The 14,515-nt window shown below is 59.8% G+C and overlaps 3 protein-coding genes across 3 annotated transcripts; all 3 read left to right on the top strand.

The window, feature by feature from the left end:
- Window positions 1–1,395: 1,395 nt before the first annotated feature.
- On the top strand, window positions 1,396–5,259 carry LINJ_29_2160 (conserved hypothetical protein; the record flags this gene model as incomplete). Its single annotated transcript, XM_001466697.1, has 1 exon — window positions 1,396–5,259. One exon carries the CDS (start codon window positions 1,396–1,398, stop codon window positions 5,257–5,259), a length of 3,864 nt encoding a protein of 1,287 aa, XP_001466734.1.
- An 852-nt stretch (window positions 5,260–6,111) lies between these two features.
- On the top strand, window positions 6,112–8,757 carry LINJ_29_2150 (putative UDP-GlcNAc:PI a1-6 GlcNAc-transferase; the record flags this gene model as incomplete). The annotated part of the gene is made up of 1 exon (XM_003392646.1): window positions 6,112–8,757. One exon carries the CDS (start codon window positions 6,112–6,114, stop codon window positions 8,755–8,757), a length of 2,646 nt encoding a protein of 881 aa, XP_003392694.1.
- A 1,929-nt stretch (window positions 8,758–10,686) lies between these two features.
- On the top strand, window positions 10,687–13,134 carry LINJ_29_2140 (putative protein kinase; the record flags this gene model as incomplete). The annotated part of the gene is made up of 1 exon (XM_001466691.1): window positions 10,687–13,134. The coding sequence occupies one exon, from the start codon at window positions 10,687–10,689 to the stop codon at window positions 13,132–13,134; it is 2,448 nt and encodes an 815-aa protein (XP_001466728.1).
- Window positions 13,135–14,515: the final 1,381 nt, after the last annotated feature.

The raw sequence follows: 14,515 nt of genomic DNA, 5'->3' as shown, positions 1-14,515 counted from the left end.
GCCTTCTTTGGGGATGGAAAAGATGGTGAGAGGAGGGTCTGTTCTGCCCTTAGCTCTGCTCTGCTGTTTTATTTCCCACCACTTTCACTACAGCCACCGCTCCTTCCTGGATGTGCGCGCGTGCGTTTCCAAGCTGTTGCATGGGTGTATGCGTTGTCTTTCCCTGTTGTGCGCGTCTTCCTTTTTGTTTGTACGGGCTGGTGACCACGGGAAAACGATCTTTTTCAGCGTTCGCTGTTGCGCGGATCGCGTCAGCTTTATATGCCTCTCTCTTGTTTTCTGGTTTCGCTCCTGGCTTAATTGGTGACGGGGGCGGACACCCCTCTCCGCGCGTGGCATCGCAGGGCGCAGTGCACCCCTCTCCCCCTCCCCACGCTCTGTGTGGGGGAAGCTATGCAGCCCCCACCCCCTATCCCTGCCAACGCCGAGCCACTTCAGGTGGTGAAAACTTCACGCACCTCGGACATGGCGGAGGGCGGGAGGGTCAGAGCGATGTACCGCCACGCATGCCGGCGGTCAGACTGTGGACATTGTTGCGCTGGAGAGGCCAGCGACGGTGCGCACGCTTCTGCCATCCACGCGATAGGCGACGTGTCCGCGTGACTCGAACGTATCCCACACGGCCCCCGCACTGCCTGCTGGTGGAGGCACAGTCTGCGCGACCGCGAGGAGATGCACTGGGTGGCGACCAGCACAATGGGTGGCGCGGCTGCGAGGCGACCGGCTAAGCGGCGGTGATGGGTGGAGCCTGGCGCAGGGGGCCGTGCTCCGATGACGGAGTCGGCGCACTCTCTAGCGCGTGTGTCCACGGCTGCTTCGCACCACGCGGTGGGGTCTGTGGCAGGCTGGGGGCGGGTGGAGTGGCGTGCAACTCATGTTGTATGGCAGAGAGGGTGGACACAAAGAAAAAAGTGTGTTGTCCAGGCATTCATCCGTGCTCGAAAGAACATGGAGATGCGGTGGGAAGCGCTGTTGTTCGGTGTCTCTCGAGCTCGACCGCTGCCCTGCCTTGCCTTCTATTAGTAGGATGTGGGGCCGGGTACCCGTACAGATGCTCTGTCTCCATGCCCTTGGCTTTCGGCGATCGCCATCATCTCCCCGTATGATGCGAAGACACCAAAATACGCCGTTAGGCACGTCATCTCGGCGCTCTTTTCACCACTCCGCCATATTGTTTCCTTGTTTCTCTTTTCTGCATCAGTGTCATGCCCACAGACCGACACAGACACAGACACAGATACAGACAGGCGCTTGCTGTGCGGACAGGGCGTCATTGACACGTGCGTGTGAGTGCGCTTGGCTGATTCGGTCGAGGGGCGAGGGAACCTCCTCGGCACCTCCGCAAAGCGCCCGAAAGTCTGCCCTGGCTGACGGGCGACAGACGCTTGGGAGGAGATGGATAGCGTATATAGGAATCCCCTCGCGGAAGACGAAGAGGTGCTTGCCTCTCTGACCCCGGCGGACTCGGCGCAGCCGCAGCAGCCCGCCAGCCGACAGCCAGTCTCCGTAGCGCCTGCCACAACAGCCCTCTTGACCTCCGAGCCAGCGGATGGCCAAGTCCAGTACGAGGCAGAGACTGCAGCGACCAACGAGCAGGGATCGCTACGCCGTGAGAACTTCCTTGAGCACGCCATGGCGAAGACGTCCGCAACACGGGCCGCTGAGGTACAGCTTACAGCACCGGAGGCCGACAATGAAGAGGCAGTGGACGAGGCTGACGACGATGACGACAGCAACAGTGGCGACGGCGACGATGGTGCCTACGCAGCCGAGTACCGCAGCTTACTCTTTCGTGTGGCGGAAATGGAGGCGCAGGAGCAGCAGCGAGCTCGCCAAGGCGGCTTCGCGTTGCGCATGGCACAGCGGGAGACAAAGCTGATGACGGAGGTGGCAGCACAGCAGCAGGCCTATCTGGCGTCACAGGCACGGGGCGCGTCGTGTCTGCATGCTAGTGGTGGCGCTACGGCCTCCACTAACGCAAGCGCGGATTCTGAAAAGCAGATGACTATCTCTTCCGCCGGCGCTTGGCCGAGTGCCGAAGACCTCACGGCGGATGTGGCGACAGAAGCTCGACTAGCATGTTTGGCTCATCGCATGGAGCATGCTCAGCTGCAGTATCGCCGCTGCACCGAAGCGGCGGGGCTGCTGCGCTCCCACGCACGATGGATGCGTGCTGAGGCGGAGCATCAGGAGAGATGGACGGCGGAAACCGAGGAACTTTTGTACCGCCTACACGAGGACGCAGGCCTCGCTGACGCGGTGTCGGCCACCGCTGCGGGGCAAAGACAGGAGGAGCCCGACTGTACGCGTCCTTTGACCGCTTCCCCACTCGCTGCGTCTCCTCTGAACGACATGTGGCAAAGGCAAACGAACGGCCTGACCACCCTCGGTGGAACTCTGGCGAAGGTGCACACGCTCTTCCGTGATCCAGAGTGCTGCACCAACATGTCCGTAGTTGCCACAGCGCTGACGGAGGTGGGACGCCGGTGCCAATGCTTACTGCAGGAATTGCAGGCTCTCACAGAAGCCGCACTGCAGACCGAAGCAGATTTGCGGCAGCGTCGTGTGCACGCGCTGGAGTGGAGCCTCTTCGCGGCACACGCGCAGCAAGCGCTCGAGCTGCGAGACTTGTACTCGCCTGTGACCCTAGCTGAGATGCGGGCGATGGGACTGCGGAAGATCTTGCTGCGCCGCCGGCAAGAGTTACAAACCGCGTTGACACTGGCCGTCCTGCGTAACGCGGAGAGGGCCGTAACTGGCGCTGGCCGTGCCGCCACTGCGTCTTGTTCTGCTCCTGTGCCACAGCCGTCGTGCATCTTCACCTCACCGCCACACGAGGTGACACCGGAAAAGATGAAAGCCGTCGCAGACACGTGCGCGCGGCACGAAGGGCTGCGTGACCGCTTGCTGAGAGAGCTTCTGTACCTGAAAAAGTGCGCGCGTCGCGTCCTCGGCGCAGCGTGGGTCTCGCAGACTGAGGCCACCGCAATCGCTTCGCTGGCAGCCACGGCAGATACCAGAGGGAACTCGCGCACGCTGGAGGCGGTGCTGGTGGATAATCTCCGTCGTGCAAGTTATAACGGCCTGGCGCGCCTTATCGCGTTTGTGGCATCCACGCCGAAGCCACCGGACGAGCGAGACGACGCTGCCAGGGGCGACATTAGTGACCCACACGAAGATGTAGACGACGAAGGTAAAGCGCAGGATGAAGGCGATGGGCTCGCGCCGTTACCGCGCTCTCACTCATCCGTGCCTGCGGCTTCGCTGGCCACCCGTGTCCAGGTTCTCTCTATGCTGGAGGCGGTGCAGACGCGCGCCAACTCGCTTGTCTCTCTTCTCGCCGAAAACGCGAAACATTGGCAGAGAACGCAGGATGTTGTGGTGGAAGCGGAAGTGTGTGCCCATTCCAGCGAAGATGCCTGGTGCCGCACTGCTGAGTTGCTCCTGCGCCGGTGCATGGATGCGGATGCCGCGGAGCCCTTGTCGAGCGACACACGCAGCGACGATGCCAACTTGCACAACCCGCGCACCGCTCCTCTCCTGCTGCAGGAGCAGCAGCTGCTCGACAGCTTGCACGCCTCCCAGGCAACCATCGTCGAGGCGATAAATGCCGCACTTGCGCAGGTACACCACAGGTGCATGGCGCCTCTCGAGCGCGAGAAGCGGGATGTTGCTCTACTGATCCGGCTTCTGCAGCTCTGTGACGAAGCGGGTGAGTCGGAATGCCAGCGCGGAGACGCGAGCAGCGCCGACGTACCCGTCACAAGCACCACACCAGAACTGGAAAGCGCTATGCAGCTGCTAACGTGCGCCGAGGATGACGAGCGTGAAAGCGATGCCGTCGGCAAAGATCGACTTCTATCGCAGGTGCGCGTCCCACAGTTGCCGCTGCGCGTGGATGCGATTCAGGGTACCATCAGCGCGCTCTCTGCCGAATGGAAGAATAGCCTTGTAGCCGAGACTGCGGAGGTTCGGGCGAAATTCACAGAGACGCAGGCGAAGCTGGATCAGTACGCTCAGTATTCGATGGCAGAGGTGCCGTCTCTGCTAGAGAAGGCCCTCGCCAAGGCCAAGGCGCTGCAGGAGCGCGCGGCCGAATGCACCGCGCGCAACAGCAGTGCCGCTTCTCTCGCTGCCCAAATCCAGCAGCAACGCAAGTTGCTGACCGACACCACGACAACGGAGCGGTACGCGCTGGCGGCTGCCATGCAGCAGGCGCGGCTCGAGGTGGAAGCGTTGCAAGCGCAGGTGGCTCAGCTGCAGAAACAGAAGGATTTGTCTACCACAGAGACGCTCGACCGTTGCGAGGTAAGGAAGGCTGAATCGGTTGCGTGGAAATCCCTCCTACTAGATGATCCCGGGCAGCATCAGGCGGTGAACGCCGACGGTGCAGGTGATGGCGCGATCAAGGATGAGGACAGCGTTGACATAAAGCAAGAGGCCTCCGACTCTCCTCCCGAAGTGACGACAGACGCGAAGGCGGAGACGGCTGAGAGGGATCGGGAAGTGGGCGGAGGTGCAGCAAAGTCCGAGGTCGCGTCAGCGAAGCGAGATGACGAAGCCGAGGGGCTCGAGAACACGAGGGAAGAGGAGGCGGAAGCAGGCGCAGATGCCGCCGAAGGTGGTGACGAACAGGGGCAGCAGTTTGGCGATGAGCCGGCGGAGGAGGTCGCCGCGGAAAGCGAGCCGGAAGAGCGCGACGGCGATGCCCTCGCTTTTACCGCGAAGCGACCGAATGAGGAAGGGGCAGATAAGGAAGCTCATCCGCTGCAAGTGCGCGATGACGCCGGCGCCGAGGGCGAGGAGGCTGTGGGCGAGCACGACGCCGGTGAGGAGATCCTCGAGGAAAAGCAAGACAATGCGCAATCGAGAAAGGACGAACGCACTACACAAGATCGCGTAGACGAGGCGCCACGTTGCACTACCGCGGCGGGCACCAACGAGTTGACAGAAGTGGTGCGGCAAGTGGAAGTGAAGGGCAAGAAGAAGAGCAGGAAGCGTCCCTCGAAGAATGCGCAGCGTGAGGTGCAGCAGTGGCCGGGCCCGCACGCGCACCAGCAGCAGCAGCAGCCCAGTATCCTTGGCGAGTACATCCTCGGACACGTTGAGGCGGGGCAGCGACCGCCCGTTTTTGACACCGCAGCCAGTGACCTTTTCTCGCATTACCCGCCTCCGTCCGTGTTTCCGACCGAGCCGTCAAACCGACCGGTTTATGATGACAACCCGTTCTACTCCGGCTTTGGCTTTGAGGAGGAATAGTTGAGCACCCGTGTGCAGCTCTTCTGCTGTCTTTGAGCAGTTTCGCCTCTCCCTCGTCTGTGTGTGCGCCGTTTTGGCTTGATGACTCATCCTGCACACACCCGCCCTCCCCCCCCCATGCGCGTACCCTCCGCACCTCTTCACCCCCGCCCTCTGCCCCATCCACTGCGCATCCATTGCGATGCTTGCAGAAGCGCGGTTCTACGAGAACAAGTAGAGATGGGGAGTAGGGCAAAGGAGGACGGAAACGAATGCTGGCATGGAGAACGTGCCGCGCAGAGCAGGGGATTATGCTTTAAAAGATCTAAAAAACGGTAAAGCGGACGTGAAAGGTCCGAACGTATGGCAGTGGCCACACGTTTCTGTTCACCTTGGCGTGGCAGCGTTCGAGCAGATCTTCACTGCGCAACCCCTCAGCCGCAGGCGACACGCACGGGAAGTCTGAGACGTACATGAACAGTCTTGTGTGCTCTGTCTTCGATCCTTTGCCGTTGCACGGGCTGGCGCATCGTGTCGCTATTCTTTCGTATTTGTCGTTCGCTGCCATGAAGCGCACCGTCAGCTGTGTATTCTCTCAATTTTTCTCACCCCTCCTTCTCACCTACCCGCCCCGCTTTCCGGCTTGTTCTCCCGTGTAACCCATCGCATCCCTTGCGCCGCCTTGCTCGGCTTCGCTGGTCGTCCTTCGTGCTCTTCACTCTTGTTTACCCAGTCGTGTACCTCTTCCCACCTCCCTCTTTCGCACTAGGCAGCGAAGTCGTACACAGATTGCTTAGCGACCCTTCTACGTGCACTCGCAAACCCGCACGTACACGCACGCGCCGATCGGAAGAAAACGAAGTTGGCTGAATTATGCCGCTCTCCAGCACAACCGAAATCTGCATGCTGGTATGGCCACTCTCGGCCGCCATGCAGATCCTGGGCCCGAACGACTCTATTGCGTGGGTGGTGGGGTGGAATGACCGCAGCCTGTACATCATCGTGACCTGGTTTCTGAGCAACTGCACGTTGCTGGAGGCGAAGGCGGAGTTGCAGCAAATCAGGTGTGTCCTGCAAAACTACAAGGGGCACATGCCGGAGATACCGTACAGTAACCTCAACATCCTCGGCTGCGTGCGGCCCAACAGCGCCCCTAGCAGCTGTAACTTCTGCTCCGTCACGCAGGAGGAAGACATCCGCGGCGCACGCAAGGGCAGCTATCTCTGGCTGGAGCTCCTTGAGGGGCCAGTGCTGGCGGAGCTGTGGTGCTGCGGCGCGCGCGTGCAGCCCTGCCAGCTGCATGTCGTGCGGTGTGATCCGTCAAAGGCGCTTTCCATTCGCCCCACCATCTTTTCGGCCACAGCGCTCTACGGGGTGTCAGGCGTGCGACAGCTGCAGAGCGGCGTCGCGCCGGTGTGCGCACCAGGCGCGAACTCGAATCTGGAGGGTGTTCTGCTCCCGCAGGTCATGCGCAAAGAGGCGGAGCCGCGCGTACTCAAGCGACACCAGCAGCGCCGGTGCTACACGAGCGTCGTGAACGACTCCATCACACTGGCCGCCGAGGACAGCTGCTTCTCCGACCGCGACACGGGGGAACAGTCGAGTGTGCTGGCAGACAAGCGCTGGGGGACGTCCTTCAATGCCAACCCGAGTTTCACCGTTCAGGCCAGCAGCTCCGCACAGGACGCGTCCGTTACCACTGAGTTGCATCGGAACAGCTCCCTGCGCGACCGACTGCCAGTAACCCAGGAGGAGAGCATGTCGCTCTCGGAGGGCGACGGCAGCGCGACGGCAGCGCCGATCGGCGTGATGACGCTCAGTGACTCGGAAATGGACCAACTGGACAGCAACGATCGGAGGGGGAGGGGGCAGTCGGCGTTGCAGTTCGAGAAGCTCCTCGCGCAGAGTACGCCGGCCCCATCCCACAGCATTGCGCTGCCGCCGCCGGCGGGCGTGCCGCCTCGCCTCGACTTTACCTCGACCACGGACAGGGCAGAGATGAGCGTCTTTTTGGCGACGATGCGCGCTGGCCGGCATGTGCGCCGCGTCATGCAGAAGGAGCAATTGTACAACTACGTCAAGGAGGACACCGAGGAGCCGCTGACGGGGGTGCTCAAGTACGCTGTCGACTTCATCTCCACCTACGTGGTGGGTCTCTTGAAGCTCCTGCGTTTCAGCAGGACAGCGGAGGTGCTGCTCTATCGAACCTCCGAGTTCGCACACTTTTTGTGCGCCGTCAGTTTCGCCAACGACTCCTGCGGCCTCCATCCGGTGCTGCCGCACCAAGTCTCGTCCTCCATCAATCACCGCTATGTCTGCATCTTTGGCTACGTCTCGCGCTGCGCAGTGGACCTGGTTCTCGGAGTGCTTGTCTACCTGTGCTTGTCAGCCTGTGGCCCTTCCCTCTATGCTGCCTCGCAGTACATGACGCGTCACTGGCTGTATGAGGTGCACGCGTCCTACATGGACTGGTTCGACGGCTACCCCGCTGGGCTAAAGGTGAACGAGGACCTGAACATGGCCCTCTGCTTCTTCGCCAAGTGCGTGCTGGAGGTGTGGGATGCGCTGCTGAGATGGTCTCCTGCCACGCTGCCGAGCCTTGTGTCCTTCCAAGCGGCCTCGGTGGCGGTGGAGGGGAACGTGTGCAGCACAGTCGCCGCCGTCAGTACGGCGGCGGCGTCAACGTGGTTTTCCCCAGCATCCGAGGATCAACGCCAAGCGGTGTACGAGTGGGTCAGCATGGCATTTCACCTGCGCATCTTCTGTCTTCTGGGATGCAGCACCGCCGCTGCCCTCGTCTCGGACGTGACGGGGCTCGTCTCGCTCCACCTGCGCTTCCTTCACCACGCCATTGCGCTGCCATACTGCTTCGCCCGCGTTCTGCTGACAAACCTCTTCCGCCAGTTCTACGGTGTCAAGTACAACCCCCTGCGCAAGCGGTACGACATTTACCATTTTCAGGTGGATCAGATGCTGGCCGCTACATTTCTCTTCGTCATCATCATCTTTCTGTTTCCAACGCTGGCCGTGTACTACCTGTACTTTTCCTTTGTGCTGGCAACAATTTGGTACATGGAGACGTGCCTTGAGTCTATTGCCTACCTCTCGCTGCATGTGCCTATCCACCCGATCGTCTACTGGCTGTGTGCACGGCATCGTCTAAGTGGCGGGGTGGCGCTCTCGAATCCTGTCATCACCAGTGTGCGTCGATTCCTCGGCTGTGGCAGCCGCCCAGGTCACGACGAGGAGGAGCTCGCCTCCCACACGGTTGAGGTGACAGTGGAGGCGCTGCCGCTCCCACTATCTGCTATGCTGACTGATTTCTTCGTTGTTGTGGACATCAGTATGACCCGCCTGTGGCCGGCAAAGGTAGTCTCGTTGGTGCTGCGCGGCAGGATTGAGTACTTACCGAAAATGACAGACATTCTCGGGCCCCATCTTCTGACCAACTGCGTGTCGCCACGGTGCACCCTGTGTACGCCGTCACCTGAGAAGGACACGACCAAGAAGCACAAATGACCAGTGGAAGTATATGAGCAGGAAAGAATGTGGCGCTGTGCCATATCGCTCATGTGTGTCTCCTTGCTTTCTCTCTCTGTGTTTGCTTTTCGTTTTTCGCTCTCCTTCACTGGCACTGCACGCCAACCAAAAAAAGAAACACAAGGTCGACGTTACCAGCCCCTCCCCACCTCCTCCCACAGCCACCACCGACAGCTCGCACGATCCCCCGTATCACAAGGAAGTGCCGCACCTATTCTGACGGCGTGCTCGTATGCGTGTGTCTGCGTGGTGGTCTGTGGGCACGCCGTTCTGCACTTGGAAACAGGCTTTGCACAGCATCTCGTCGACGTGGAGCTAAACTCGCCTTAGCTGAACCAGCAGAACCGCATGGACGCGTGTCGTGCGCTTGTCGCGCTCAGTGGGCAAGTGCGCAGTGCGGTTTACTTTTTATTCGCTTCCTGCTCTTGCCGAGCTGCGCAGACGCGAGCATGCTAAGAGCGTGTGGTGGATGCATTCACGTTCTCCCCTAACACACACTCTGCACCCTCTCTCTCCCTCCCTACACCCCACCGTATCTTGTACTCTTTTGGTGATTCATCGCCGAGTCACACGTCGTCGGCCAATACGCACTCCTGAGTTCCTTTTAAATATAAATATATATATATATATTGCATTCTCGCGTTCATTTCACCACGCAATCAAAAATACTCTCGCCCCTCTCCTCTTCCCCCAACACACACAACATAAGTGCGTAGTAGTCTCACATTTTATTTTATTTTATTTTTCACGTCCCCTGCGTGGACTTTTGAGTGCTTTGTCTCTCTCCCTCTCTGCGCGCGTATTGCCGTGTATAGGTCCGTCAGTGTCGGTGTCTGGGCTGCCACACTCACCAAGCTCGTGTGCGCTCAGCAAAAAAAAAAAATTAAGTCGATTAGGGTCAGCCTTGCTTCATCGCTGTCGATTCTGTGCCGCCCAGTCGTCTCTCTGCACCCGAGGCTCAGGCACACAGACACGCGCACGTGCGACGTCTTAAATCTCCGTCTCTCTTGAGTCTCCTTTCCTCCCCCTTTCTTTTTACTTCTGCGCTGCTTCCTCTTAGAGGAGCACCTCCGCACTACGAGGCGTCGCCTAGTGCGAGAGCGAGGTGTTTTATTGTGTGTGTGTGTGTGTGTGCGTGTGTGTGCGTGTGTGTGTGTGTGTGTTGCACGACAGGGTCGAATGGGGTTGCTTTGTCGAGCGCCCACCTTCGTCCCTTCCTCTCCCTCCCTCACCATCTCTGTGCTCCGCCACCCGCCCACCCTACTTCCACTTTGGCGTACATCTCGCATCTCTTGTGCAGCCTTCAAATTTCGCTTTGTGTCTTTGTGTGCGTGTGTGCTCGTTATTGGTGTGCATGCAGGCGTTTCTTGCTCCTACGACCTCTCTGACAGTACCTTTGTTGTTGTTGTCTTGTGCTCCTACACGCCCCACACTACGCGCCTTTCTCTCCTCCTCCTTCTCCCTCCCTCTCTTTTTACCACCACCACCACCTCTTCTTGTTGCTGCACAGATTCACTTCCCTCCGCCATCGTTCTCTCCTTCTTTCTCGCTCTTGTTGCCCACTCTTAGGCGCATCAATCTCGCTCTATGCGTGTGTGCGTGTGCGTGACGAAGAGCCACGCTTACATTCTCTCTGCATCTGTATATATCTTCCTCGCGCTTCGCCATACGTTACCCGTCGCGTCTCTTTTCTTCATCTCACGCGCCCCCGCCCCCACCCCCTCTGTGAGCGTCCTGTCGTTGTGCGTAACACGCAGAGCTACTGTCTCCCTCAACCCCTTTTTCTTTTTGCTTTTCCTTTCCACGTCTTCCACCACCATTCCACCAGGTCACTGCGCTGCTGCACGCTAGCCTCTCCTGTGAGACAATCGCCGTACCATTGCCAGCCATCACGGAAAGCTGCACACAATGGCACAGGCCGCGTACCCACCGTCACGAGAGGGCAGCTACCCACACTCTCGTAGCGGTGGTCCCCGCGCGAACCCGATGCTGCCCGAGCAGATGATCGGCAGCTACGTCATTCGCGAGACCATCGGCCGCGGTAGCTTTGGCAAGGTGAAGAAAGGGCGACACGTGCACACTGGAGAGTATGTCGCCATCAAGATCCTCAACCGCCAAAAACTCAAGTCCGCCAACATGGACAAGAAGATTCACCGCGAGATCGAAATTCTGCAGCTGTTCTCTCACCCGAACATCTGCCGTCTCTACGAGGTCATCTCCACACCTACGGACATGTACCTTATTATGGAGTACGTGGAAGGCGGAGAGCTGTACGACTACATTGTCCAGAAGGGCCGCGTGCGGGAAAGTGAGGCGCGTTACATCTTCCAGCAGATTGTGTGCGCGATCGAGTACTGCCACCACTTCCGCGTCGTGCATCGTGACCTAAAGCCAGAGAACATTCTGCTGGGAACTGGGCTGCAGGTAAAGCTGATCGACTTTGGTCTTTCGAACATCACGAAGGATGGCGAGTTCCTCGCGACGTCGTGCGGGTCGCCCAACTACGCCGCACCGGAGGTCATTTCAGGTAAACTGTACTTTGGTCCAGAGGTGGATGTATGGTCTTGTGGCGTCATTCTCTACGCGCTGCTCTGCGGGTGCCTGCCGTTCGACGAGGATAGCATCCCGCTCCTTTTCAGCAAGATCAAGAAGGGCAAGTATGCCATCCCATCCAACATGCAGACGGGGCCGCGGGAGCTCATTCAGCAGATCCTCGTCGTGGACCCACTCGTGCGGCTCACCGTCCCGCAAATCCGCGACAACGCCTGGTTCAATCAACGCCTGCCAATGCGGCTGTCTTACAGTGAGTCCATCTTCAGCGTGAAGGAAGACCGCATTTTATCGGTGTTGGTGAGCGAAACAGCGAAGCGGCTGGGAGTGCGGGACAGAGATGTGCGCAAGGAGCTCGAGCTCGGCTACGGGGCCGCCTTTGTCGCCTATAATATTCTGTTGGACGCACGCCGCCGTCGCGAGATTGCGGCTGAAGTGCGCGAGCTTGGCATGTCCGGCGATGAGTCCCGCGGGGTGAGCCACGTCATCGGCGCCCAGCAGACGAAGTTTCAGCCAAAGGCGACAGAGCGGGAGCTCAACATGGGCCTCATGCTGACGCAGAGCCCCGCGATGGTGGTGCTGCTTGACGAAGAAGACGCCACGAGGAACAAGTGGGCCTACAACCGCGGCTGCTTCGTGCCCGCTTCCGTCGCAACCCTTGGCGACCCAACAAAGGTGAGCGATACGAGCCTGAGCGATGGCAGCGGCAATGGCGGTCCAGGCGGGTCGATCGCAGTCGGCTCCTTCCGTATCACTTCCAAGATGTGCTCCGGATCCCTGGTCGGCTCCGGCAGCGTAGGCTCTTCCTCTTATGCGCCAGGCAGTCTGCGCGGCGCGGCGGGGCTCACGGGCGGCAGCAGCAGCTACCGGCGTGCTGGCATGCAGAGCAGCACAGGGGGAACCGCCGCCTCGCAGCTGGGGGCGAACCTGAGCGACCAGCCGCGCGTCGGATCTGTAGCCCGCAAGCACGCCATGTACACCGCGGAGGAGGAGCAGTTCATTGTGGAGAACAACTACGGCTGGCGCATCGGTATCATGACGGACTGGCGGGCAGAGCAGGCGCTTTCCGCCATCTATGACGTCCTGCGTACCTTCAAGATGCAGTGGAAGGTGGTCTCGCCCTTCCGCCTCTTGGCACGGTCAACAGCCGAGACATGGAGTGTGATGGCGGACTCGACGCAGAGCCGCAACGCGTCCACACGCCGAAACACGCTAAGCACTTACTCCGTTGAATCCTCTGCACCGATCCGGATTGGCTGCCGCAGCGGTGCCCCAGGGAGCGGCAGCAGTGACGATCACGAGGACGGAGACATCGCCGGTAGCATGCAACGCGACGAGGAGTGCATCCACGCACATATAACCCGCACACGCCGGGCAGGCGCTGCGGCTCGCAGCTTCGGGAGCGCACCAGGTGGCGGCTTCAACACTAGCTCGAGCCAGGTCGCGCGCGGCAACTATTTCGGCGGCCTACAGGGCGGAGACGAGGAAGCGGCGATAGTCTCTGGAAGCGCGGCGTCGGGAGTGCTGCAGTCAGCACATGCGATTGAGAGCGGGTCTGAGTCGACGTCCTCGCCGCGTGACCCACGCGGCGCGTCCCCACCAGCGAGCGCCGCTGCCTCCACCTCCGCAATTGCGGAACCAGCCTCGTCACCGGCAAATCCTGTCGTTATTTCCCTCTACTTCTTTCGCATTCACGAGCGGCACGATAAAGGTTACCTGGTGGATTTCAAGGTCGTGCGCAATGCCATGGTCGCCGCGGACCTGGTGCTTCTCCTCTCTGATACGCTGGTCAGGAAGTTGGGCTAAGAGAACGCAAAGCAGTTGAGCTGGCGCGGCAGGGTTACTGCAAAAGATGTGTGCGTGTTTTTCTGTGCACGTGCTCCTCAGCGCGTACACCCATACCTGAGATGGGTAGTTGAGAAGATGGGTTCTGGCCAGCGGAGCCAACGAGGCCATCGGTAGAGAGGCGCTGGAGAAAGGAGTGGCATGCCGACAGCGCATGAACGCTGTCTGCGTTTTAGCTCCCCATCCAGCGCAGCGACTTTTTGACCTTTATGTGTGCCTCCCCGTCTCTCTACGCCGGTCTCTACTCCTTTACAGAACGCGGTGCACGTCTTCGTAGGCAAGGTATCCCCTGTGCATCTTCTTCCTTTCTCGGTGCGCACCTCTCCCCTGTGCAGCGGCTCTGACCCTCACTCTGTGAATCCCCGCTGTCTCCCTGCACGCTCGTGCAAACGGAAAATAAAAAGGGAAGGAGGAAGAACGCAATGTATCTTTTCGATAGGGTGGCGCACTTTTCTGACCTTCTCACGTCCGCCGCCGCTGCCGCCGCCGCGCTGGCGTGATCTTTCCACTTCTTTTCGTTTTCAGCTACATTTTATGCTCCTCTGCCTTCGTGTTTTCTCTCTCCGTCCTCCACGCGTCTTCTCTACCCCTCCCTCCCTCCCTCCCCTTCTTCCCACGGCGTGCGTCGCCGAATGTTGCTGGGATGGTGCGACAGGAGGGGAGGAGGAACAAGGGACGAGTCCCCTCCCCGCTCCTCCCTCTGATGCGAGTGTGTCTGTCAAGCCCCCGTCTGCGGCAGATCTTTTTTTTTTCATTTTTTTTTCGCTCGGCGGTGGAGTCCGGCGGAGAACAGAGAAGACCGAGGGCCGAAGAGGGGCGGTGTCGCATGTGTGTGGGTGTGTGTGGAGGGGCTCGCCGCTTTGGGCGCCGGGCTCTTCCCTCCCTGCCCCCTCTTTCTCTCTTGCTTTTACTCGTCCAATATTGCTGTGAGCTGATGAGCTCGGGGCCGTATACCTGTGCCCTTCTCGTTTTGCTCGTTTTTTTTTCGTCTGGGCTTTGTGGTTCTCTTCTCTCGACGTCGGAGCCGCAACTCGGCTCTGCTCCTCCTTTTTGTTCTCCTGTTGCATGGCTTCCGTGCGGGCGCGTCTGCCTGCGTCACTGCTGCCCCACGGCGGCTGAGTAGCAGAAGTGAAATTCAGTGTGAGTGGGATGCGATCATGTGAGAAGCGTGAAGTAGCTACCTAGGTCTGGATGCCTGCTGCTGTGGATGGTGTACATCGACACCAGCCGCGCTTGCAGTCAAGCGTTCTTATGGCAGTGGGAGGGGGTTGTTTTGTGTGTTTCATTTTTCGTGGTGAACCTGCTGGAGGTGCCACTGTCGCTGCGTGGGTGTGTGCGCGCG

Source organism: Leishmania infantum, chromosome 29 (genome assembly GCF_000002875.2).
Source record: "Leishmania infantum JPCM5 genome chromosome 29".
NCBI classification, from domain to species: Eukaryota; Euglenozoa; class Kinetoplastea; order Trypanosomatida; family Trypanosomatidae; genus Leishmania; species Leishmania infantum.
This window is presented reverse-complemented; position numbering and strand designations above follow the sequence as displayed.